Source organism: Bison bison, unplaced genomic scaffold (genome assembly GCF_000754665.1).
Source record: "Bison bison bison isolate TAMUID 2011002044 unplaced genomic scaffold, Bison_UMD1.0 scf7180017864056, whole genome shotgun sequence".
Taxonomy (NCBI): Eukaryota; Metazoa; Chordata; class Mammalia; order Artiodactyla; family Bovidae; genus Bison; species Bison bison.
The window spans coordinates 2455819-2480325 of record NW_011494628.1 but is presented as its reverse complement, the minus strand read 5'-3'; the positions used below and the strand labels follow the sequence as shown (position 1 = coordinate 2480325).

Genomic DNA, 24507 nt, shown 5'->3' with positions numbered 1-24507 from the left:
TTTAGAATCATCAGTGCCTGGCATAGTAAAGGCTCCTGAAGTCTCTGCCATGCCCATGAGTGACCCAGAGCTATTCATTGAGCCCGCCTCTTTGACAGGCCTTCCATACTGAGCATCCTCTGAGCTCCACACACATACATGCTTCACTCTTGGGAATGTCCCCTGAAGGCAGCGCGTATATATATGAGACGCTGCTCCTGGGTTGCCGTAAAGTGTACAATGAGCAGGGAGATGAGACGTCTCTAGGGTGGCAGAGCTGGGACCACTGAGAGGCAGGAAAGCGACTGGCAGGTCAAATGGAAAAAGAGGCTGGGCTTGAACCCGGGCCAGAGGGAAATCATCTGGAGGACCAGTTGTTCTTCGGGAGAGGAAGGAAGGCAGCCTGACCACAGAACAGAAGAGGAGAGGAAGAAAGCTTGTGTACGTGGTTCAGTGAGTCATTTTCTTAAAGACAAAACCAGGGCAAAATAGGCATATGAAATAGAGCGTTATCACGGTTGACATCTGGCTGCCCCTTTAGTATTTTGAATCTAGGATTAAATAGGGAAATTAGGAATGTTTACAGATATGTTAGGGAAATAGGTTATCTCATGTCTTTGAAGGAACTGCTTATAAATACTGAGTTTCAGGGGCTTATCCATATCTGTCTCTTCCTGCTCTTTAAAACTAGACTGGTGCCAACGAGACTGCCGACTGGTCTGGGTTATTAATGTATATAAACTTAATCTACTAGGGATAGGCTGAGATCTTATAAAAACATCTTGTTTTCTCTAACAATACAGATAAATCAAATTTTGCAGAAGCCCAGCTGATGTAAAAAACAGAGATAGCTTTTCAGAAATTAAACTCAGCCTTGCCCTGATAGATTTCTTTGTGAGTCCATGAAAATATTACTCAGGCAGTGCTTTGTATGAGAAATCTATATAACTTAGCATTCAAAATAGACAAGTTGACTACTGCAAGACTGAGAAATAACATATGCTAATAATAACTTCACATTTATTTTGTGATGTCCGTTCCATGAAGTTTAATTTCAAAGGTTCTGGCATTTTAATCTCAGGTTTCCTTTCTGGTCCCCTTTTTGGCTAGAAAAGGATTCTGCTAATTCTCAGAATCCTGGTCACAGTCCTTTTGTAACGGGGAAATCTTAGAAATAATTATTTTTTAAGCTTCAATATTTTTAGGTGATTGCAGTTTGGTTGGTTGCCCTTGGTTTACAGTATATAGATTTTGCTAGATCTCAGATATATTTTTAGTACACTGTATAAGGATACAGAATAGCCAGTATTTTATTTTTCTGTAGAAGCATCAGAAAGAATATACTTTTATAAATCTGTTTTCTATGTATGTTTTCCTGTTTTCTCTTTTAAACTTAAACTACCATAACCAAATTCAAGTTAAAGAAAACTTTAATCCTAATAGTAATAGGCAATTTTGGAATATCTAATATAAGAAAATAAAGTTCTATACTATTGGCCATTTATGTGGATACATATGTGAACACAGTGTGGAAGTTGATAGTTTTATGGACAAAATGGCTTATGCAAATCAATAAAATAAACCTTAAATGAAATACACATTTTAAAGTTTTTCTAAAAAGCTGACCTTTTAAATAAGGAAATTCTATCCATTACTTATTTTTCTCCTCAGAGAGCCGATTAAGACAGTTTTGTGCATAATACTGTGATTGATACTGAAATTTGTGATAGCCCAACAAAAGGCAAGAATGCAATCAGTGCACAGCCTGTATAATTGGTTCCTACATAGGAAAAAATGTCACCCAATCTATGCATACACCCACACCTCACTTAACAGATTGTTTTATAAAAGTCATGACAAAGAACATCAGTTTCCCTGTCTCAGCCATCTGAGACATAATCAGCAGTGTTTGTGCTCTCTGGAAAATGCAAAACGTTTCATCTTAAAAGGACCTCAAATCAAATCTCTTTCAACCAACAAGAAGATGGTTGCTTAGGTCTTTTGAGAGTAAAGCAACTTCAAAACCTAGGCTCAGGGGCACTAACAATTATTTCATAAAAGATAAAGATAGTCCCTCCACTTATAACCTGCTAAGAATGCTCAGAAAATTGGAAATACGCTTTTTTTTGGAAAGAAAACCACAACCAACAATTGCCAAAATCTCTTCACCTTTGAACCCTCAGAAATATGAAGATTATTCATATCAGGCAGAGCAGCATCAAAGCTAGCCATCCTGGTGTTAAAGGAGTGAGGGTCAGCAGGGGTCAGATCACAGGCGGTCGTGAGTGATTCCATGGGGTTAGTCTCCTCCGAAGGGGAGAGATTCATGATCTGTCGAGAAAGCAAAGGAAACATGTCGTGTGACGTTCCCATTCTTTACAAGCTCTGATTACTTTTTACATAAGAGTACAAACCAGTGTACAAGCTGGTTGCTAGTGGACAGGTACTAACTATTGAACATAGTAATACATACTTCCCTGTCATTAGAACTTAAACACCGCAGCTGGCAAGGCCCAGCACTGTAAGACACAAAGACCCCTTCTCTTTCCAGATAACCCCAGCAAAATGTCTTATTTCCTCAAACTTCAGATGTTGGAGGAATTTTTTTGTTTTTTTAAAGAAAGAGTTCAGCATAATAAGTTATTTAAGGAAAATCTAGGCCTGAACAAATCTGATGGCATTCAGGGCTGATGAAACCCCTAGTGCTTGTCTCCATTTGCACCCTCCAAAGAAGCTGGTTAGAATCAGACAGACCCCACCCGACAGTCTCAGATTTGAGTTTGGCAGCTGTGGGAAGTTTCTTTAGTTGCAACTGGAAACTGCCCTGCTGCCTGAATGACAAAGAGCAGTCTCCCAGTTTCTTGGGAAGAAGAGGTGGAGAGTTCCTACTTACGAGGTCAGAGTGCTCCAGGATCTGGCTGGTGGTGAGGTCCTCCTCCTCAGAGGACTCGTCAGAATCCTCGTGGTTCATTTTATTGAGGCTGGGAGAGCTTCCTGAGAGCTGGCGCTCCTCCAGCAGCTGCAGGTCACACTTGTCCAGACTGTCCAAAGAACGCCTGCGGACTCCCCAGTTGAAGTTGTCCATACTCTCGCCCTGAAATCACACCGTCAGCTGCTTTTTAAGGCCAGAATTCTCCCACATGTACAGCTTCACACATCTAATCAGTCATAGCTTAGCATCGATATTTTCATTATGAATTCTCAAGCCCTCACCTCATGGACACGGGCACCAATGATTTTGCTTACGTGTTGTGAAGAGTAGTAAACAGCACACTGTTTTCACCTAAATACATGTTAAGTCACAGATAGATGTGATCATACACTCTTCTTTGGCACAGTGGGTAACACTGTTTTACAAGTTGATTTGGGAGTACTCTTAAAGAGCCATGTTAACAAAAAGCTATCAGAAAGAGACTGTTAATATCAACAGAGGTGTTCCTTACCTACTCCCTGACCCCCACTGTTTAGTACTGTTGTCCAGAGAACAAAGTAAGGGCTATGCTTGTGGCACAGTCCACAGCTTCTGGGTATTAAGTTGAAGAGCATTAGGTACACATTCCAGCCTGTTTCTGCCACAGCAGTTTTCACAGATAAAATGCAGAGTTAAAGAGTGTCAGAGAGCAGCTGGGCACAGTCAGACGATCATGCACGATGCAGAGGCCAGAGCAGCAAGGCTTCAGTTTTGCTTTAGGCTCATCTTTAAACAATTGTCCCAACACAGGAAACAGTTCCCTCCCTGGACCTGGAAGGATTGACCTGGTACCAGGGACTGTTGCTGAATTGTACATATGTGCTGAGAACTGGGCTAAGCGGCAAGGTAGAGTGTTACAGAAAGATTCCAGATATATCTCAGGTTGTCTCTACAAATTATCATATATTAAGTAAGTTCATTTAATTGAATATAATTTCTTCCCCCTAAAAACAAATGTGGGTTTTATTTCTCTCCAGGAATAAAGCAAGAGAAATATTACTCACCCATTGGTGAGCAAATTTGAACCTAAACCAAATAGGTAATCTGAATAAAATCTAGCACAGAATCTTATCATGTACATTAGCCATTTTAAACACAGATGGTTCACTGAAATAAACTTTCTGATGAGAGCTCAGTTAATAGCATAATCATATAATTTCAGGGAGAGATGTAAATTACTATTAAGATTAATGAGTTTTTTCCTCTGGTTTTATGGGTCTATTTTTTCTGGCTTCTAATAAAATAAAGCCTACCATTCTAACAGATCTCTGGTATAATGCAACGGGTAAGAATCCTGAACACATTCTAGATATTATGTGGAAATTATCATTATTCACACCATTTATGATATTTATGATTATCCTTAGGACTGTTTGATTATACGACTCAGTATTTGATTTCTATAGTTTATAGCTCTGTCTGTACCTTTTATCTGTAACTACTGTGCTACATTACCACCAAATGATTGTTTTTATTTTTTTTTTTATTGAGGTAAGTTGATTTGCAGTGTTATACAATTGAAGTGTACAATATAGCAATTCACATCTTTTTAGATTATTCTCCACTTAAAGTTATTGTAAAATAGTGGCTGTATTCCCTGTGCTGTATAATATTTCCTCCTAACTTATTTTATACCTAACAGTTTGTTTTTCAACCCTGGTAGGGAAGGCTTACTATTGTGCTGGTATTTTAAAACAGCTGTTTCACGGAAAGAATGAAAAAAATGTGGAAGAGGCAAGAGTTCCAAGAAGAAAAAGAAAACACAGTATGTGAAGAAATAAAGAGGGTAAAGAAAAATGAGATTACAAAACAGAAAAAGGAATGTGACAATTACTGGGTGAAATGTACAACTGTGAAACAAATTCACAGCACTGATTCTCTTGCACTGAATCAATGGATGGATTGGATGAACTGTCTCAGGCAGCAGTTCTGGAAGTCGCCCACCCTGAACCTGGCTCACACTGAGCTGGCAGAGAGATATATCCAGGGCCAGGAGCGCTGCACTGGGCACAGTGCCGCTGCGTTGATCTGACCACAGCTCAGGTGAAGAGGAACTGGGAGTCAGGGAAGCTGTTCTCGCAGGGATAATATTTGGTGTCCTGCTGGAGGATGCAGTAACTGCATCGGAGGCAAGGATGTTGAAACCGTTTCCCTAGTGGCGGCTGAGGGGTTGAAAGCAACAGTAGCCTGGCCTGTGCTGGAGTCTGTGGTGATTGAAAGTCCTCCGGGCCTTCTCACAGCACAGGACCACCCCCACTCGCAGAGCTGCCTTCTAGCTCCCCACACCCAGATGTCGTGTTTGCATTTTACGTCACCTTTGGGGTCAAAAGCCAAAACTGTGTGTGTGTGAGAAGACTGAGAAGGTGGCTGGCTATCCTTGATGGACAGTGTGCATATGTTGGTTATCAAACCTAAATAACCACTCAGGCAGAGTTCATACCGAGATGAGAAAATACTCACAATGGAATACTGTAGAAGTGCTGGAAATCATATTCGTTGATATTGGAATACCAAAAAAAGAATTATTGTTGAAGGAATGTAGAAGTCAAAACGTGTTCCCCAAAATGACCCTACTCAGACTTAAGCCTATAAGACTTGGATATAGTGTGCTCATAGGTCACTCTGTCCAGGATAACACTGGCTTATGCCTGTTGTCTGGGTGTAACCATTACCAGACTCCTTTTTAGTTGCAAAAGGTCCTCACTTGGATAGTCATTCACCCTACAAAGATAGCTCTTAATTCCTAGAAAATAAAAGCAGTTGATTGGAAGTGGACGTGGTGTATTATTTAGATAAAGCTTGTTGATTTCACTTTTAATAAAAGAATTAAACCACAAACCCAAACCATTCCAGTTGTGCAGCTGCCTAATGAAAAATTATAGGATTTCTATGGATCATACTTAAAAACTCACCTTCCCTCAAGAGAGAAAGTTATGCAACTTCCAGAACTAGACATATAAAGATTTTAAAACTACATTTTAAAATGTATTTACACTTTCAGAAAATATTTTCTTCCTCGAGCAACCAAGAAAAATACTTCTATCACACACATCTCAATACAAATGTGCAAATAGGCATACATACTCTCCAAGGGGAGAAAAAGCAATTATGTTGTTATAAATCTGCAATGATGCAAAACACCTACTAGCGTATCTGAATTGAAAATAGTATCATCTTACCTGAAGTTCCTGGGTAGCAGATTGAATGGACAGAAAAACAAATAAGAGGTCTATTTAAAATGATTATATTACAGATACTCAAGTGCATTTGTCTTAGTTTTAACACAACAGCCACTAACAGTGCTACCAGTATATACTTCAGTAGAGGCGCCTTAAGAAGCAAAGATACACAAACCCGAAAGAGGAGAAGTAGTACCAAACACCGGAAATTCAAGGCCTCTTAGCAGTGGATGACGTAGCGGGTAACAAATCACAAATACAGTTTCTGAAATAGCTTTCCACTTCAGTGACAACTTTGGCCTGTCTCCTCAACACTTTTTTTTTTTTTTAGAATGTCTAAATTTTTATTTGTGAGAAAACTGTGAAATGTCATGGAAAGACTAATGAGGGTCATCTGCTGGGGGAGAAAAAGGTGGCATCACCTCATCCTGCCCACAAAACCAGAAGTGTTTGTGATCGGGCTGTTTCACTGCTGAGGTGCAATTAACAGCAAAGACCCAGCACCCTTTAAGGATTCTGAAGAGTTCAAGGCAAACCTTTCAAGACTTAGTCATACATTGAGACTAACGAAAGGAATAGACATGACAAGAAACTTGTTTGTCTTTTTTTATAAATGCGTTTTGATCTAGAAGCCAAATATGCTTACCTTTTGTAGAGGAGGAAATACTGAAATTATTCATCAGTGACAGTACAGAGGAACAGACACTTAGAATGCCTATTCTGTGCCCAAAATTATGTGAGAAGCTTTACATAGGTCACCTTACTTGATCCCTCACATCAGCTCTACAGGCAGGTATTATCATCCCCATTTGATAGATGAGGAGCCAAGAGAAGCTGCTTCGCAGATTAAACTGGGTCAGAGGCTGAGCTAAAGTCAGAGCTGGACCTGCTTTGACCATCTGCGACTCTGTAAGTAGGCTAGAATCCCTTATTGTAACCTTGTGGAGAAGTAACATTCTCAAATAGTTTATCTTATTTGGATAAAATACATATTGTCACACTCTTGTGTTTCTTTTAAAATCATAATCATACAAAGTAACCACTATTTTTTTTTTTCTTTCTAGTTCTTATTGGCTAGGACAATAGAGAAAACGCTACAAGGAAGGCATAGTATCTATCACTTGCTGTCCCTGACAAACATTAGCATAAAATTTGTTTTCAAATGATGAGCATCTAAGGTTTTCCTTATTTTGATAGAAATTAACTCTGCAATTGTGTCTGATTCTTCTACTTGATAGCATTCCTGCCAGATCCCTTCACACAGCCCATTTGTCTTTGTATGAGACGGAAAAAAATGATGCTTCTCTTGTTTCATCAATTTTTCCCTCCTCATTTTAACTTACAGAGTGAAAAGGGTACTACCTAAGCTTGAATTCTAGCCTGAGAGCAAAGATGAGGTCAGTTGCCAAAATTAGGAAGTTAATCTTTTGACATTCCATTTGACATTCCAAAATGACCTCTAGCTCATTTTGAAAATATTCAAAACAGCTGTATTTTGCATTACACTTTTTAAACAGTTTTCACCACATGTACTTGTTGATTTCTTTATTGCTAGTTATGGTTAACACAGAAAACTGCAGAACTGTTTCCTGGTTCAAGAAAATTCAAGGTGAAGAGCTGACATGTTTTAAAGGTGCTTTGCAGTCAGTGCCTTTAGACTCTTAAAAGGACTGGATCTGATAGACCTGTTTCCAGGGGAAGAATTGGGGAAGGAAACATTCTTCATTCTGAGGACATGACTCTTCCTTGCTGGCACAGACAGCCAGGGTCGTCAGTGGCCAGTAAGGACAAAAATGGACAGCTCCGTGACCTAGCCTTGACACGAGTGGATTGGTCAGCAGGTGTTCTTTTAGGGAAGGTAAGCAGTTACCTGAAGTATCATTTCCCACAAGTTTATAATTAGGAGGTGCCCACCTGCCATAGGGCTTCCCTGGTGGCTCAGATGGTAAAGAACCTGCCTGCAATGCAAGAGACCCAGGTCCGATCCCTGGGTTGGGAAAATCGCCTGGAGAAGGGAATGGCAACCCACTTCAGTATTCTTGCCTGGAGAATGCTATGAACAGAGGAGCCTGGCAGGCTACAGTCCAAGGGGTTACAAAGTCGTGTCAGACTTGACACAAGTGAGTGACTAACACTACTACTACTACTTACCATAGGATATGACAAGCTTGGAATCTGGGCTTCCATTTGAACTGTGTGACTGGCAGAAAGCCCTCTGTCTGGGAAGTATAATGTGGAGCCCAACACACACCAGGCTGGGTAGCAGGCATTTTTACAGATGGCAACCTCATTGAAGGGAGCTTAGTGCCCATCCCAGGAGGAAAAAGCCTGCCTCTCAGCTGGAATATGCCCCCAAGCTACTAAAACAATGCTCCTCCTTCCACTCCCAGTTTTCAAAAACATGACTCATAACTGAAGCAGCTTATTACCACAATTATCACTCAGATACACAGATCTGCATCTGCCTGTTCAGACTTGAATTCAGATGCTCCAGGTGTCAAAAACCAGCCAAAAGCAGAGCCAGGAGCTCTCTTACATGTTAAATCTAATTTCAAGTTCTGAGGAATTCAAACAGCACAAAAATGCCAGGCCCTCGGGCTCCGGTCGCAGGCTGTAGCAGGCAAGCTTTGAAATCACCACATAAGAGCAACTTCATGCTTAATGAAATGCTTTGCCTGTTTTTCCCAGGCACCAGAGAACAGGCTGAGACCCTCAATGTTTCTGGTTTTTTTTTTTTTCAAGTTCACCTTTGGACTAGACACACACACAGTCTCCGTGTGGCCATTCAAAGTCAGATCTCTGCCATTTAGAAAGAACTTGGAACCGCTTTGGCCCTGGGCTCAGACAGGAAGGGTGGGGTGACTTTTGACCAAGTTAAGCTGCTGTACTTTAAATAAACTGATCCAAAATAAAGTTTACAAGCTTTCTAATTAAAGAACTCACTATTTAGCAGGTAGAAAGAAACCGTTTCATTAGCAAAGAAAAGGCTGAGCGGATGGTTTTCACTGAGCCTGTGCCTACCTCGCCATCCTCCAGCTCCACGTCTAGGAAGTCGAAGTCTCTGAAGACCCGGAACTGCTGCTCGCTGTTGGTGTCATCCATGTTCTCCTGCTCCCGGGCCCCGTCCTCGGACGACACCAGGCTCGTCTGATGCTCCAGCAGGTCCAGGTCCCCGCACGACGAGAAGATCACCTGTGAACCGAGAGGGCTCTCCTGAGAAACCGCTCTCCCTTCGGTGGTTTGAGCTACAGAACCCGTAACTGGCTCCTCGTAGCACTGTATTTCCAGTACACACCTAATTCCTTAAGTGGGTATTTTTAGAATGTTCTCTTATTATTTATGTTGGACAGGTGCCTTCAGATTAAACTCGTTGCAAAGACGCAAGTTCACGTACTAGGAAAATGTTAGAGTCAAATCGTTGCTTCTTAATGAAGACTGGATCCTATGTGTGTGTGTGTGTGTGTGTGTGTGTGTTTGAACTGAGCGTGTCTGTGTTCACAGACAGTCTACAGCAGCCAAGAAATTTTCCATTGTTTCTACACTGACTGAGGTTAGAAACTGTATAGATTCACATACACATACACATCACATACATATTATCACCTAAGAGTTTAAGGACTACTGATGCCAACAAAATGTGTTACTATAGAACGAACTGTGAGAGCAAAGGATTTAACCCTTCGAGAGAGAAATCAGGAACTGGTAAAGAAAAAGAAACCTAAGTCAAGAAGTACAGAACTTGTTCATTTGAATTACAGAAGAGAAGCTGAGCAGCCGTGTTCAGAATTCACACTCAAATTCCTGTCCTGTTGATTTAAACAAAACTTTTTTTTTTCTACTAAAATTTTAGTATGTCAGCATTTTAAAATTATATGTATAGGTTCATTTTTCTTGGGCCATTTTAATATAACTTCTTAGGAATAACAGACTTGACATAAATCTAAATGTTTTGCTCTGCAGCCTCTCCTGAACATATAGACTGATATTAAACAAAATGAACAATGTTCTTTTAATTTAACCATTATAACCTCTTGGTCTTCCTTGAAAGTAAAATTTCATTCATAAGAATTTAAATATAACAACTGTCTCTCAACAGGAAAAAGTAAATGGATTTTAAATATACTTTTTTTTCCTCCTGTGTATTAAGAACAGTCATAGGATTTGCACTAGGTTTTATACAACGGCACAACACACAGTCCGTACAGGGGTTGCAAATGGGTACCTGAGATAAAACAGCACTGATGACCAGCCACCTAGTCAGGGAGAGATGAGAGACTAGAATTCTTTTTTTTTTTTTTAATGTTGTGTCAGTTTCTACTGTATAGCAAAGTGAATCAGTTATATGTGTATATATATCCCCTCTTCTTTAGATTTCCTTCCCACTAGGTGACTACAGAGCGCTGAGTGGAGTTCCCTGTGCTATACAGGAGGTTCTCATTAGTCATCTATTAGTATTTTATACATAGTATCAATAGTGTCCGTTCAGTTCAGTCGCTCAGTCGTGTCCGACTCTTTGTGACCCCATGAATCGCAGCACGCCAGGCCTCCCTGTCCATCACCATCTCCCAGAGTTCACTCAGACTCATGTCCATCGAGTCAGTGATGCCATCCTGCCATCTCATCCTCTGTCATCCCCTTCTCCTCCTGCCCCCAATCCCTCCCAGCATCAGAGTCTTTTCCAATGAGTCAACTCTTCACATGAGGTGGCCAAAGTACTGGAGTTTCAGCTTTAGCATGATTCCTTCCAAAGAAATCCCAGGGCTGATCTCCTTCAGAATGGACTGGTTGGATCTCCTTGAAGTCCAAGGGACTCTCAAGAGTCTTCTCCAACACCACAGTTCAAAAGCATCAATTGTTCGGCACTCCGCTTTCTTTATAGTCCAACTCTCACATCCATACATGACTACTGGAAAAACCATAGCCTTGACTAGATGGACCTTTGTTGGCAAAGTAATGTCTCTGCTTTTGAATATGCTATCTAGGTTGGTCATAACTTTCCTTCCAAAGAGTAAGCGTCTTTTAATCGATATTATTGTATATATTGTCAATCCCAATCTCCCTGTTCATCCCACCCATCCTTCCCCTGCCTGGTATCCATATTTGTTTCTACATCTGTGTCTCTGTGTCTGCTTTGCAAATAAGCTCACTTGTGCCCTTTTTCTAGGTTCCACATACAAGTGGTATCACATGGTGTTCTTCTCTTTCTGACTGACTTCATTCTATGACAGTCTCTAGGTCCATCCACGGAGAGACTAGTACTCTGATTTCCTCAGCTGAATGCTCCCTTTCCTAGTTAGTGTGGCTTTTCGTATTTGTAACACAGTAAACAGTTCTAGCTTGAAAGGCCACAGCACAGAAGCAGGCAGTTGGGATCTGAAGGGGAAAGTGTAACCACAGGGACAGAGAGAAGTGGCCCTCGCTGGCTGTGCTGCTGTGGAGATAAAGGCTGCCATTCCCCTTCCTGGTGGGCTGGGAGGCTCCGTCCGCTCTCCCAGTCGTCATCCCTGGTCCCTCTGCCCTCCGTGATGTCACAGGAGCAGCAGCAAACCCACCAGTCAGCAACTTGGAAGGTAACTTCAAAGGAGGCAGTGCTGCTTGCTGGAGCACATTCCAGGGTGATAATAAGTATCAGCCTTTACTCTAGGAACCTATGAGTCTCTCAAATTTCACACAGTCATGAACTACATTAGCATATACATTTTGGAATTTTAAAAGCAATTCCACAGAGAAACCGTTCGCTGGTTCTTTACTTGAAAATAACTTGGTTTGCGATCTTTTCTGGTTACTAATAAAGATGCTATAATACAGATGAAATAAAAATACCTGGCAAAACCAAACCTTTTGCCGCAGTGTTCGCACACACAATTTTAATTTTCTAAATTTTTAAAAAAGCTTCAGAAGTTAACTTCTGGTACTTATTATTCATTTTATTTCAAAGCCCAATGGTATATATATTTTTCCAACTGTAAAATCAGTAGAAGATTATGCAAGAAAAAAATATATCACTGTTTTCACCTTTACATGAGTAAAATAGTGACATCACGTTAAGAAATGTGTGTACAGAGTCAAATTATATGCCAAAGGAATGTATATCGTGTACAGCAGTGCAGGAGAGTCACATACACCTATTTTAAGAAAATCTGGGTATATTCTTTAAAAATCAAGATACTAAAAAATAAAAATAACTTGAGTTTTTATTTACCAACTTGAGTTTCTATTTGCCAGCTGGAGCAGACAGCCAATAACATCTTTCAGTGTTTCTGAACTAAGTAAGATTAAAAATCATAGTGTGGAGACAAGTCTAAGAGATTGATCAAGATGATGGATATCACACTTGTAATTCATAGTTGAATCATCTAAACTACAAGACCAAAAGCAAAAGCAATACCAAAAGCGAAATAAATATGACACACGACAGAACTTACGGATGGATTCTTGCTTAATCCTACTTCCTGGCCACACAGAGAAAGGACGTGCACCAACTTCTCTTTGGTCCTCTTCTGGAAAAGAAGCACACAGGTTTTAATCTGGGGACCTGTGATCAAATCTGGTCTCATCCTGTGGCCATCAGCCACACGGGGCTAATTACTGAGATGTACCCAGTGAGAACAGAGAGATGTAAAACACAGGAAGAGCTGGTATGAAAGAAGAGTGTGAAATAGCTCATCAATGACTAAATATTGATTATATGCTGAAAAATATTTTAGACATATTAGCTAAAATGTTACTAAAATTAACTTGACCTGCCTTTTTTTTTTTCTTTTTTTTAACATTTTTCAAAAGATGACTGTTAAGAATACTTAAATGAGGCTCACATTGTATGTCTACTGGACAGTGCTGATCTGAACATTCCTAAGGGAGAAGATATGAAAGTCAATCCCTTGGTTCTTAGCAGATACTCATTACTCCCCTTGGTTATCTTTCTTGTGTGCTACAACTTTCAGTCATTAGCAAGCCCTTCATTACACCTAAATTAAATCTCTTATGTTACAATACAAATCTCTTTACCCCAAATGGGAGGATAGCTTTACTTTCCGCAGATTTAAATTTGATTATTTGCAAGCCATGTTAAATCTTTCTCAACTTATTCTTCCTATAGTTAAACAGATTCAATTCCTTTTGCTTTTCTTCATAAACCTTACTTTTCAGTTCCTTAAGCATTGGGATTCTTCACAAACCATCACATTTTCCAATGACATAGATAAAGTAGGTCTCAGAATGATGAGTGAGTTGAGAATGAAAAAGATGAGTAACCAGAGCCTAAAAAATGTCAACATGCTTCAGAACTACTCTTAAAGCAATCACCCTAATCGCTTGAAAATGACTTTTTTCCTTTTTAACCTGATTTAAGTTAATAGAGAGCCTGCAAGGAGGCCAGGATCATTCACAGATTTTCCTTCTTGATGTAACTCAGTTCCCTGCATCCTTCTTGAGACACTCAGTATGGTGTCACTTCAAGGTCAAAGACAGGAGGCCCTTGGTGTTGAAGAATGGCAGAAGATTCCTTAACCTCTTTCTCTAGGTTTTAGTGGGCATTCTGCAGTTCTGGGAAGGAATCAACACAGAGGAACATGGAACAGGGCTGTGCATGTGTCTTCTCTTTTCCAAACCCACAAGAGAGTAGAGCGGGTTCTCTGTCCAGCCCACAGTGAACACCCGCTGAGCACCAGCTCGGCTCCAGCAGGGGCTGCGCTGGGGGCTCCATCTTCCCAGCCTCTGAGAGTGAGGATGAGTCCTGCTGGGCGTGCACACTAAGGGGTTTCCCTCTGCACAGCGTCCACTTCTCCTTCTCCTGGTAACGCAGCTCCTTTTCATATTGGGACGGCTCTTCTCCCACCAGGAGACACTTTTCCTCCCTCGTAGGGATTGCAAGAATCCTTTCTCTAGAATGGGGCTTCCCTGGGGGCTCAGATAGTACACGATCTGCCTGCAATACAGGAGACCCAGGTTCAATCCCTGGGTTGGGAAGATCCCCTGGAGAAGGGAATGGCAACCCACTCCAGTATTCTTGCCTGGAAAATCCCATAGACAGAGAAGCCTGGTGGGCTACAGTCCATGGGGTCAGCCAAGAGTCAGACACGGCTGAGCGACTAACACTTTAATTTTCTCTAGAATTGCTGTGGATGTCAGGGAGGGAAGGCCTCTACCCCGAAATGGTCAGAGGCAAAGACCATGTAAATCTGGAGCTGCCAGAGGTCGCTGGTGCCTCACAGGGAAGAACCTGCCTGAGGATGAAGTCAGCAGAGAGGAAAGCAGGACTTTGGGACGGGAAGGTGGGGCCGTGAGGAGGAGGGAGAGGGTCTAAGGATTGTGAGTGCTAGAATCCAGCTCCACTTGAAGCCGCAATACAGGAGTGAACACATGCCTTTTTCACTTCAGGCAGTTTTTCACTGGGCTTCTGGCACATGTCACCCAAAGAGCCCTAAATAATGCACAGGTTTCACTCGACAGCAAGTCCGGTGACATCAATAACCCATAGAGTGAATAGAGACAAGGCAAGCACGGAGGAATCTGGGCGCCTGCTCTGCTCATGTCAGCCATGCATGAACCCCTTGACTGGATCCAGGGCCAGTCCACAGGACAGCGTGCAGCCCTGCCACAGAGGATTGGTTGGGAGAACTAGGATTTATTATTTGGAGGAAAGAGGACTCATCTGGGTGAGTGGTAGAGGGGGTAGGTTAAGTGTCTGAAGGGCTGCCATGTGAGAGATCTGATTGCATTTTCTAAGCCTTAAGAGAACTGGGATCAATAAGTAGAAGCAACAGAGTATCAGACTTCAACTCAACATAATGAACTCTTCAAAGAGTAAAGGGGTCCCCTCGGAATACGGATGCCACGAGCTCCTCATCACTGAAGTGCTGATGCCCAGGTGGGTGACATCAGGAGGGTGGCTGCCCAAATCGCGTATCACAGCTGGATTCAATGGGCCCCCTAAGCTCCCGTCCAATCCTGCGAGTCAAGGACTCTACCTGGGAGTACTGGGGCCTTTTCCAGCTGACAGGGACAAGGACGTTGGAGCTGGAGCCTGAGGAGGTGGAGGATGCACTCCGGGGGACGGCCACGGCCCTGGGCTTCCCGTCACGCCCAGAGGAGTTCTGCAGTTCATCATACCGTCTCCCAATGATGGGCGTCTGCAGGGAAAAGAGCAGAGAAGCATACATTCTTCTGTCTCATCCACAGTCCTTAGTACGTGGCTCGGTCTCCCAGCAGCAACCAAGAACTGCTTATTTGATGAAAATGTAGAGAAGTTCAGTGTTACACGGAGGCTCATTTCCCTGATGTTCAAGAACACATCCTAAACCATTTTGCTTCCCTAGTGGCTCAGATGGTAAAGAATCCGCCTGCAATGTGGGAGACTGAGGTTCAACCCCTGGGTTGGGAAGATACCCCGGAGAAGGGAGTGACTACCCACTCCAGTGTTCTTGCCTGGAGAATTCCATGGAAAGAGGAGCCTGGCAAGCTACAGTCCCTGAGGTTGCAAAGAGTCAGACACAACTGAGTGACTAACACAAAAACCATTTTGCATCTTCAACACCTTCCCACCCTCTTGAGCAACTGAAAACAAATCCAATTGCTTGTTCTTAAATGCACTTCAGAAATGACTGTAAAGATGAGAAGGGAAACATGCAGGAAAGCAAATTATTTTCAGATGTTTAAGCTTGAAAGACTTTTAAGACCAAAATTCCTTCCCTTCATTCCAACCTGTAATCACCAACCTTATACTCTCAAGTATTTAAAAATTTATTTAAATCTATGTTTTCAGTTATTTAAATGAAACAGTCAGGGCCAGGTTCTTGGGCAACATTTAAGAAATTTCACTTCCTGAGAGGTCTGTAATGTGGTAGCTGGGTAGGCAGCACCTCCCAAACTTCAGCCCCAAGGGGGTCTCTGCAGAAGCCTGTTCACAGGCCCACATTCAGAGATGAGAGACACTGGCTGGGCGTGTTCCACCTGTCTCTCCAGGCCCATCTTTCTGGAGCAACTGGGTATCTGGGGCGTGCAGCTGACTGGCTACAGGTCTTCTGTACCTCTTTTGAATAGAATGCTAACCGGTGCTGCTAAGTCGCTCAGTTGTGTCTGACTCTGTGTGACCCCATAGACGGCAGCCCACCAGGCTCCTCCATCCCTGGGATTCTCCAGGCAAGAACATTGGAGTGGGTTGCCATTTCCTTCTCCAATTTGGAACAGAATAAACTTTAGTAAAAGAGTAAGCACCCCTCTCCTACCCTAGCAATATAAACTGTTTAAAATGGAAAAATACTGATTTGATACCTTAATGTCATATATAAACATCACAACAGTAGCAATAAACAGCATTTCACCCTGAGTGTTGAATGGTCAATGGGACGATTGTTTGAGAAAACCCAATCTGGCTACAACTGAGCCGATAAGTTGCATGTCAGCAGACCTAGTTTATTCCTTCAGTGAACTGATTCATTCAGCCAAGCTGAAGAATGCGCATGAAGTACGTTCATGCATTAGACACTGTACAGACCGTAATTACAAAGTGGACAGACCATGGTTTCTGCTTTAGGGGGCTTAGCGGTCATGGGGTAAGAGAGACAGGAAAGCAAATGTATTTTTATATCTTAGACTAACATACTTAAGTGCAGGTTTCCAAAAGTTTGTTCATGGACCAGCAGGTAAATCGGACTATTTTGTGTCCTCTTTTCTTCCTGACTCCTTAGTTTGGTTCATAGGTCTCTTCTCTCCACATTCCTTTCTTTCTCAAGGCAAGAATTTAAATGGTGGTACTGTAAAAAGCAGTGTGGGAGACTTCCCTGATGGTTCAGTTTTTAGAACTCCATGTGCCCACTGTAGGGCCCGTGGGTTTGATCCCTGGTCGGGCAGCTAAAATCCTGCATGCCATGTGACCCCACCAAAAAAACTGAACTTAATAAAAATGAAAACACAACATATCAACTTTAAAAAATTGTTAAAGAAAAAAAAGCAGTGTGGCTTGGGGAAATGACCATAAGGGCAGATTCCATAAATCTCGGTCATTCACTGGTTTGGCTACAGTTCAGGAAAGAAGGTTGCAGATACCAGACAGGACGTGGCAGCAGTCAGATAAAGAATGAGTGAAGCTCATGGTTTAAAATGCTTAAGATCATTCCATTTTAAAAATTGTCTTTTCTGTGGAATCGTTTTTACATAACTGAGGCTAGCTTCTATTTTTAAAAGCTGCCAAATGAGAGCCCCTGTGAATGTGTTCTTAAAAAAGAAAAAAAATAGGACCTCATTAGGCCTTAGAAGCTTTCATGTGACATAAATGTAAAGGAAGCCCTCCTTCTCCGGGCAGCTAGTTTAGAACTTTGCTCCTATGCATTCACGCTAAAGTTCACGGGAACAGTTAACATACCTCTGAGATATCAAAGTGGAAGTCTAGGGTTTTTCCAGGTAATTCCTTGGATGAGCTCGTCCACACTCGATGTATTTCTATCTTTGAGAGGTCGCTGTGTTGGTAGGAAGGCAAAACGAGGCTGGCCGATCGAGAAACCACCAGCTTCAAAATATTCAGAGCTTCTCTCCAGTGAATGCTCTGAAGGAAATGAAACAGTCAATACTTAAAAACTTATTTCATTAAAAAAAAACTAATATGCTCCTAGCTACTGAAGCTTCTCATGACCTGTCAGAACTCACTGATTTAAAACAGTGCAGGAAATCCTTTGATAAGTAAAAGGCAAATGACATAAAAAAGATAATTTATCTGTAGGAAGAGCTACATTTAGGAAATAAGCAAATAAAAAAGAACAGTTTTGTCCACATTCAAATAAACAAGTTTAAAATAACAAGGTACCACTTTTGCTAATGAGGTACTTCCTTAATTTGAAAAGCAAAACAAAACAAAAAAAGCTCCAGCCTCCATTGCAGTTACGCTACTGTTCCCTCACTCCTCAAGATTCTCCCTGCCTCCAGTTTCCATCTACGCTTCCCACTTCTCTGGCTCTTTCTGCTCCATTTGCTTCCTGGGCGTCTGACCTCTGCCCTCAGCCCTCTTCTCTTCTTGTCCGTGTCTTCCTCATGACCTAACCCCGGAGTCTGGGAACCATTCTTAACTCCCCTCTTCCCTCCCTCCTGAGAATCTGACCCCTGCCCACCTCCATTCCTGTTGGCACTGCCTCAGCTGAATCCTCCTTGGACTATTTCAGTGGTCTCTTAACTGGCTTCCCCACTTGCAGCCTCTCCTTGGGTCCATCAAACCCATTCCAGCTACAGTGATCGTTCCAGAATCTTCAGCTCAAGCCACTTCCCCGCTTAAACATCTTCAAGAGCTCCCCCTGGTGGACAAGGAGGAGTCCACACTCTTCGAGCAAGGCCTACGTGGGTAATCTCCCCCGGAATTCGCCATCCCAGCTGATGTCTCTAGCCTCTGCGTTTCCTCATGCTGTTCTCTCATCCTGGAATGCCCTTCCTCTCCTTCCTTATCAAACTCCTACTCTTCCTGAAAGTCTCACTGTCTTTCACCATCTTTGTGTCTCTGACAACTCCCAGGCAGACCGAGACACTTTTCCCATAAAAATACTGAACATGGATAACCAGCCTGATAAACGTTATTATTTGTCTAGGACTTGGAATAAAAGCACATGAAGTAAAACGCATTCCCTTCATTGTTAACTTCTGCACAAGGGAGGTCATGGTTTGATATGAAATTAGCCACCATTCAGTAAAGATCTCAAGTACCAGGGATGATCCACAGGCCTAAGAACAGGTAGTCTAATAAAACAAATTTTTTTTTTTTGAACAAGGGGCAAAGATGTGAACTGCCCCTCTGTCTCTCGTGAGTGTCAAGTGAGAAAGCGATAATGAACATCTACCACATGGTACAACTGTTACTGGAGCAATGCCACTTGGAGGAAAAAAAAAGCTTGAAAATCATTTTTAGTATTTGCAAATTCAAGTAATGTGACTGGTGAAGTGAAGATGGGGAAAAAAATGTTTAAAGTTGTCAAGCTTAGTCAATGAATTTAACCAGAGAAAGCCGAGCATTTGCCCTTGAACTCTGAAACTCACCAAGTACACAGTATGTTTTGTTTGTTGGAGTATTTTCAAGTATAAGTATGCCGTTTCTTAGCCTTAGTTCCTTCGACCCTAAGTGACAATTTTCTCCTCTGAATTAACCCTTCTCATCTAAAACACCTGGTCTGGAACCAGGCACACACAAGTTGCTTCTTCCTTCTTTGAAATAGAACCCCTCAAACAAGACCCTGCCCCTGCCCCCCAAGCCAGGACATGCTTTCAGTATCTGGCCTTTAAGCGCAGGAGGCAGAGACGTGTCCTCTGAAGGCTCAGGAACGCGCTGGGGCCTGGTCCTGCCTTTCTCCTCAAGACACCGCTCAGGGTGCTGGTCAGCCAGCACCCTGTCTTGGCCGCTCTCAGTGTGTTACGGACATTGATAAATGAACGCGCAGCCTGGCACCCATAAAACTATGGCCAAGTACAAGCTGCATACAGAGGATGTCTTTCTGGAACAACTACCTGGAAACATGCTGGTTCAATACTCACTTGCACGTATTTTTCAATGGTCTTCAGAACTTCCACGTTGAACTGCTTTACAGGAACGACAGAAAGGTCCATGTAGCTGAGCAGACTGTGGATCACCTGCAGGAGGGGCTGCTGCATGCTGGGGAGGCCCTTCTCCAGCAGCTGTGGGGGCAACGGCAGGGTGAGTCACCTGACACCAGGTTCCACACAGAAGCACCACGGTCTCCTAGTACCTTTAGGACTGCGCATTTCCTTAGAAAGGAGAAGAAAATCCTAACTGCTGAAGAGGGGGAGATGTTAATCAAAGGCAATGCTGTAGGTCTGATATATAAATGTAATATTCAGGGACTTCCCTGGTGGTCCCATGGTGAAGACTCTGTGCTTCCACAGCAGGGGGCACAGGGTGTGATTCCTGCTTGAGAAACTAAGATCCCACAATGCCATGCAGCACAGCCTAATAAATAAGTAAATAAAAGCTCTTTTAAAAAAGAAAAATGCTTATAAAAATTTTTTTAAAGACCTAAAAAAATTCACACAATGGAATACAACAAAATAAACCTCAAAAGGAAAGCATCAAACACCACCAGTGACTGAAAATTACAAATGAAAACAAAAGAGATACATTTACAAGGTATCAAATTGACGATGGTACTGGGGAGGCTATAGGAGGAATAGAAATCATCGGTGGAAACGGTAACTTGGATAATCTGGCATTGAGATCCAGATAACTAAACGGGTTCATATCTTTTGAAATAGTAATTACATTTTTAGGAACTTTTCCAAACCTAGAGACAGATACCAAGATTTAAGTATGAGATTTCACCAAGGCATTACTTATAATGCTAAAAAAAAAAAAAAAGAAAAATCCCACACAAAACAAGAAAGCTCTGTGAGCAATTTAAATATCAAACACTAGGAAAATGGATACATAAATTATGGTAATCTGTATGATGAAATACCATGTATTCAATAGAACATTTTTAAAGACAGTAAAAGATACTAGCTATATTAAGTGAAATGATAAAGAAGGGATATATAGTTTCTGTATAGTAAATGATGCTAACACTGATGTAAATGGGTGTGTGTTATACAGAAATAACACAGGAAGGACACCCAACAAAACCTTACTAGTCTTTCTCTCTGGATATTTTTAATTATTTTGGATGATTTTTTTTTTTAACTGTTCTGTACCTTCTGAATTTTCTGCTATGAACACACACTGCTTTTATAATCAAGGAAGAAGTCAATGATATTTTCAAAAAGGAAAGAAAAATAATGAGCAAATTGATGTGACAGACATAATGAAAAAAGTTACTGTTCAAAACTAAAAGACAATAGAAATGATTTAAAGAAATGCTGAAATTCCACATCAAAAGTGGAAGAACTGAACAGTTAACAAATGAGGAAATAATTACACAAACATATTGGGTGGAAAAATGAGTATCTTCAAAAATATATGCTCTGTTAATGAGTTCAGAGCTCACAGCCATTAAACATAGTTAAGTCCTTAAATAAGATTTGAACACCCAGAATAATTTGAATAAAATCTTCCTGTCTCTGGCATCTGCTGACAGGTACCAGGGTAGTGAAAAGGAGTTTACGCTTTGGAGGCAGCTATACATCATTTCAAAGGCTGCTCTGACACCTTACACTCGTGGTAGGTTACTAAACCCGCTGATTCTCAGATTCTCTGTTATAGTCAGTTATTGTTAGAATCAGTTGTTCTAACTGATTCTATACAGCATCTACGATAATACATAGTAAGTGAATACATGATCAATAAACGAAGTTAAGGCTCTTATTACCAGTTTCACACACATATTTTACCTGTGGTGGTGGTGGTGGTTTTTTTTTTTTTAATTTATATAATTGTATTAGTTTTGCCAAATATCAAAATGAATCCGCCACAGGTATACATGTGTTCCCCATTCTGAACCCTCCTCCCTCCCCATACCATCCCTCTGGGTCGTCCCAGTGCACTAGCCCCAAGCATCCAGCATCGTGCATTGAACCTGGACTGGCATCTCATTTCATACATGATATTTTACATGTTTCAATGCCATTCTCCCAAATCTTCCCACCCTCTCCCTCTCCCACAGAGTCCATAAGACTGTTCCATACATCAATGTCTCTTTTGCTGTCTTGTACACAGGGTTATTGTTATCATCTTTCTAAATTCCATATATATGCGTTAGTATACTGTATTGGTGTTTTTCCTTCTGGCTTACTTCACTCTGTATAATAGGCTCCAGTTCCATCCACCTCATTAGAACTGATTCAAATGAATTCTTTTTAATGGCTGAGTAATACTCCATTGTGTATATGTACCACAGCTTTCTTATCCATTCATCTGCTGATGGGCATCTAGGTGGTGGTGGTTTAGTCGCTAAGTTGTGTCCGATTCTTGTCAGCCTGCCAGGCTCCTCTGTCCACGGGATTTTTCAGGCAAGAATATTGGAGTGGATTGCCATTTCCTTCTCCAGAGGATCATCCCGACCTAGGAATCGAACCCAGGTCTCCTGCATTGCAGGCAGATTCTCTACCGACTGAGCTATGAGGGAAGCCCACTATTTTGCCCATAGAAACTATAATAGATTTTATCCTCAATTCAGGAACTTACCTCTGCCAGGTAGGTAACCATATTCAAGGTGACGTCAGCATAGGCTTCATGAAGGTACCGGCAGACCACATTGACCCACGTGGCACAGTCCCTCGTGTAGCTGTGTGTTTTATAAAGAGTCATGACGTGTGCAAGATTGGAAAGTTTGGGGTTCTTCTCTTCCAAACAAACCTTTTACGAGAAGAAAGTCAACTAGTGATACAATAGCCTGATGAATAAGGAAGAAATGTTAGCAATTTTGCTCTAAGCCCCAGCAGCCTGGAAAACTGATCGATACATTTTTGGGGGCAGCCGCAGAATACTTAGTCATTTAATTTTCACCAATTTTTTCCCACTTATTTTCTCAATAATGAAATGACCATGTGAATCAGCCACCCAGAAACGTGAATTACTAGTGATATCAGTTAGTATCTTCAGGTTTATGAAACGTTATCACCCCAAGCCTGGTAACCGCTGTTCAACATCGGGTCTTGGATCTGCCTGAGGGTGAAGCCTTAAGGCCTACCTGAGCGATTCTCTCAGCTACATCCTTACAGAACTGGTTGGGGTTTTCAAAATGCTGTATCAGCTGGGGCAGAAGACACAAGACATTCAGTGGAAACCCTGGATTAGAGAAGATACAAACGGAGATACGTGAATATGGTGCATTTGAGCCATTAACAGCATGAAGGCCTATTACAGATTTTATTCCAAGGAGATGCAAAAGCAGCCTTTTGAAGTAACTTTGATCTAACATAAAATCCATGATAAATGTACAACCACAATGGCATCTGTTCAAAGCAGGCACTGAAGTAGATTTGCAATTTTCAGATACAGTGCTGTCATGCTATCGACTGTTGCAAGTAAGAATGATTGTTGGCATAGATTTTAAAAAGCGGATTAAAATGAACAGAAGCACTAGCTTGAAGTTTTTATCAAAAAAATGTATTTCAAGGAAAACTTGTTTGAAAAGACACAGGCCAATCAATCTAAGTTATCAGAAAGATTCTTTGAGATGATGAGGAGCAGCTTAGTTCTACTGTATTAAGCTTTGGCTTCCTGGAAAGAATTGTGGGCCACATGCCATGGTATTAAAAATCTGGTTTGCTGATTTAATTCAAAACAACAGGGAACCAGGGGAACTTTCAAGAGGAAAATAAAGGCTCAGAAAAATAAAGGATTTAAGAGTTAATAAAAAAGAGAAAATGTCTATAAGAGCAATGGAATAAACTAGCACTGTCTGCAACGTGATCTGGAAAGCAGAAAGAAAAATCTCATGTATTATTCTTGCCCCTTTTATGCGACTGCCTTAAAAACATCTACAATAAACATAGTTCAGACTTATACAGGGCTTCCCTAGTGGCTCAGTGGTGGAGAATCCTCCTGCCAAAGTAGGAGACCCAAGTTCGATCCCTGGTCCAAGAAGATGCCACGTGCTGCAGAGCAGCTAAGCCCACGCACCACAATATTGAGCCTGCGCTCTAGAGCCTGGGAGCAGCAACTACTGAGCTGACGTGCCGCAACTGCTGAAGCTCACGCAGCCTTGAGCCCGAGCTCCGCAACAAGAGGAGCCACCACAGTGAAGAGGAGCCCCTGCTTGCCACACCTGGAGAAAGCCTGCTTGCGGCAAAGACCCAGCACATTAAAAAATAAATTTAAAAAGATTAAAGAAACACTTCTATACAAATTTTAAAAGAAAAAATAAACTATTCCCAAAGAACCATTTTTAAACACAATCATTAAAAGCGCTAAGCCCACATTATCTTATTACACGAAACACTCGTTCCACCATGACCAGAACTCAAGAGTGTGAGCTTTACCAATGGCTTGAGATGAGTCCACCATGGATACTCTGGACACTGGAGTCAGCAAGCTGAACAGCTGCAAGGTAAGGTCGGTGGTGGTGAGGGAGGTGAACCCCTTCAGCAGCAGCTGCTGCAACCCCGAAAAGTCTGCCCACTTGAGCTGCGCCTGCAGTTTCTCTAGTTTTTCTCGGTTCTCAGCTTTATCAAGTGGCATGTGAGCCAGTAGTCTGTTCAACAGCCTCAGGGCCATTAGGTATTCAAACTCAAAATCAGATTCCATCAAAGCCACTGTGACCCAAAAGATGGTGGCCAACAGGTTGGTTGGATGGTTTATGTGAGATGGGTCGGTGAGGCTGTCCTTCAAGGAGGACGAGCTTCTGGTTTTCGAGGAGAGGCCTTGTTGGGTACAGGCCTGAATTCTGTCCAGGGTGGCACTCCGAGGTGGGTCTGAGGACCGGTCGACAACACCGAACTTCTTGGGCACTGAGA

The 24507-nt window shown here is 41.9% G+C and overlaps 1 protein-coding gene across 5 annotated transcripts in view; it reads right to left on the bottom strand.

The window, feature by feature from the left end:
• FRY (furry homolog (Drosophila)) overlaps positions 1-24507 on the bottom strand; it is a 307846-nt gene that overhangs the window by 21172 nt on the left and 262167 nt on the right. For 4 of the 5 annotated variants that reach the window (XM_010835917.1, XM_010835913.1, XM_010835915.1 and 1 more), the window contains 11 exons: positions 24034-24507; positions 22740-22837; positions 22235-22405; positions 19636-19776; positions 17492-17671; positions 15099-15260; positions 12555-12629; positions 9151-9321; positions 6130-6138; positions 2873-3073; positions 2149-2310 (listed from right to left, as the gene is read on the bottom strand). In XM_010835917.1, coding sequence (XP_010834219.1) covers positions 2149-2310; positions 2873-3073; positions 6130-6138; positions 9151-9321; positions 12555-12629; positions 15099-15260; positions 17492-17671; positions 19636-19776; positions 22235-22405; positions 22740-22837; positions 24034-24507 — 1844 coding nt within the window. The remainder of the gene's footprint in view (positions 1-2148; positions 2311-2872; positions 3074-6129; positions 6139-9150; positions 9322-12554; positions 12630-15098; positions 15261-17491; positions 17672-19635; positions 19777-22234; positions 22406-22739; positions 22838-24033) is intronic. The other variant, XM_010835916.1, reaches the window with a different exon arrangement.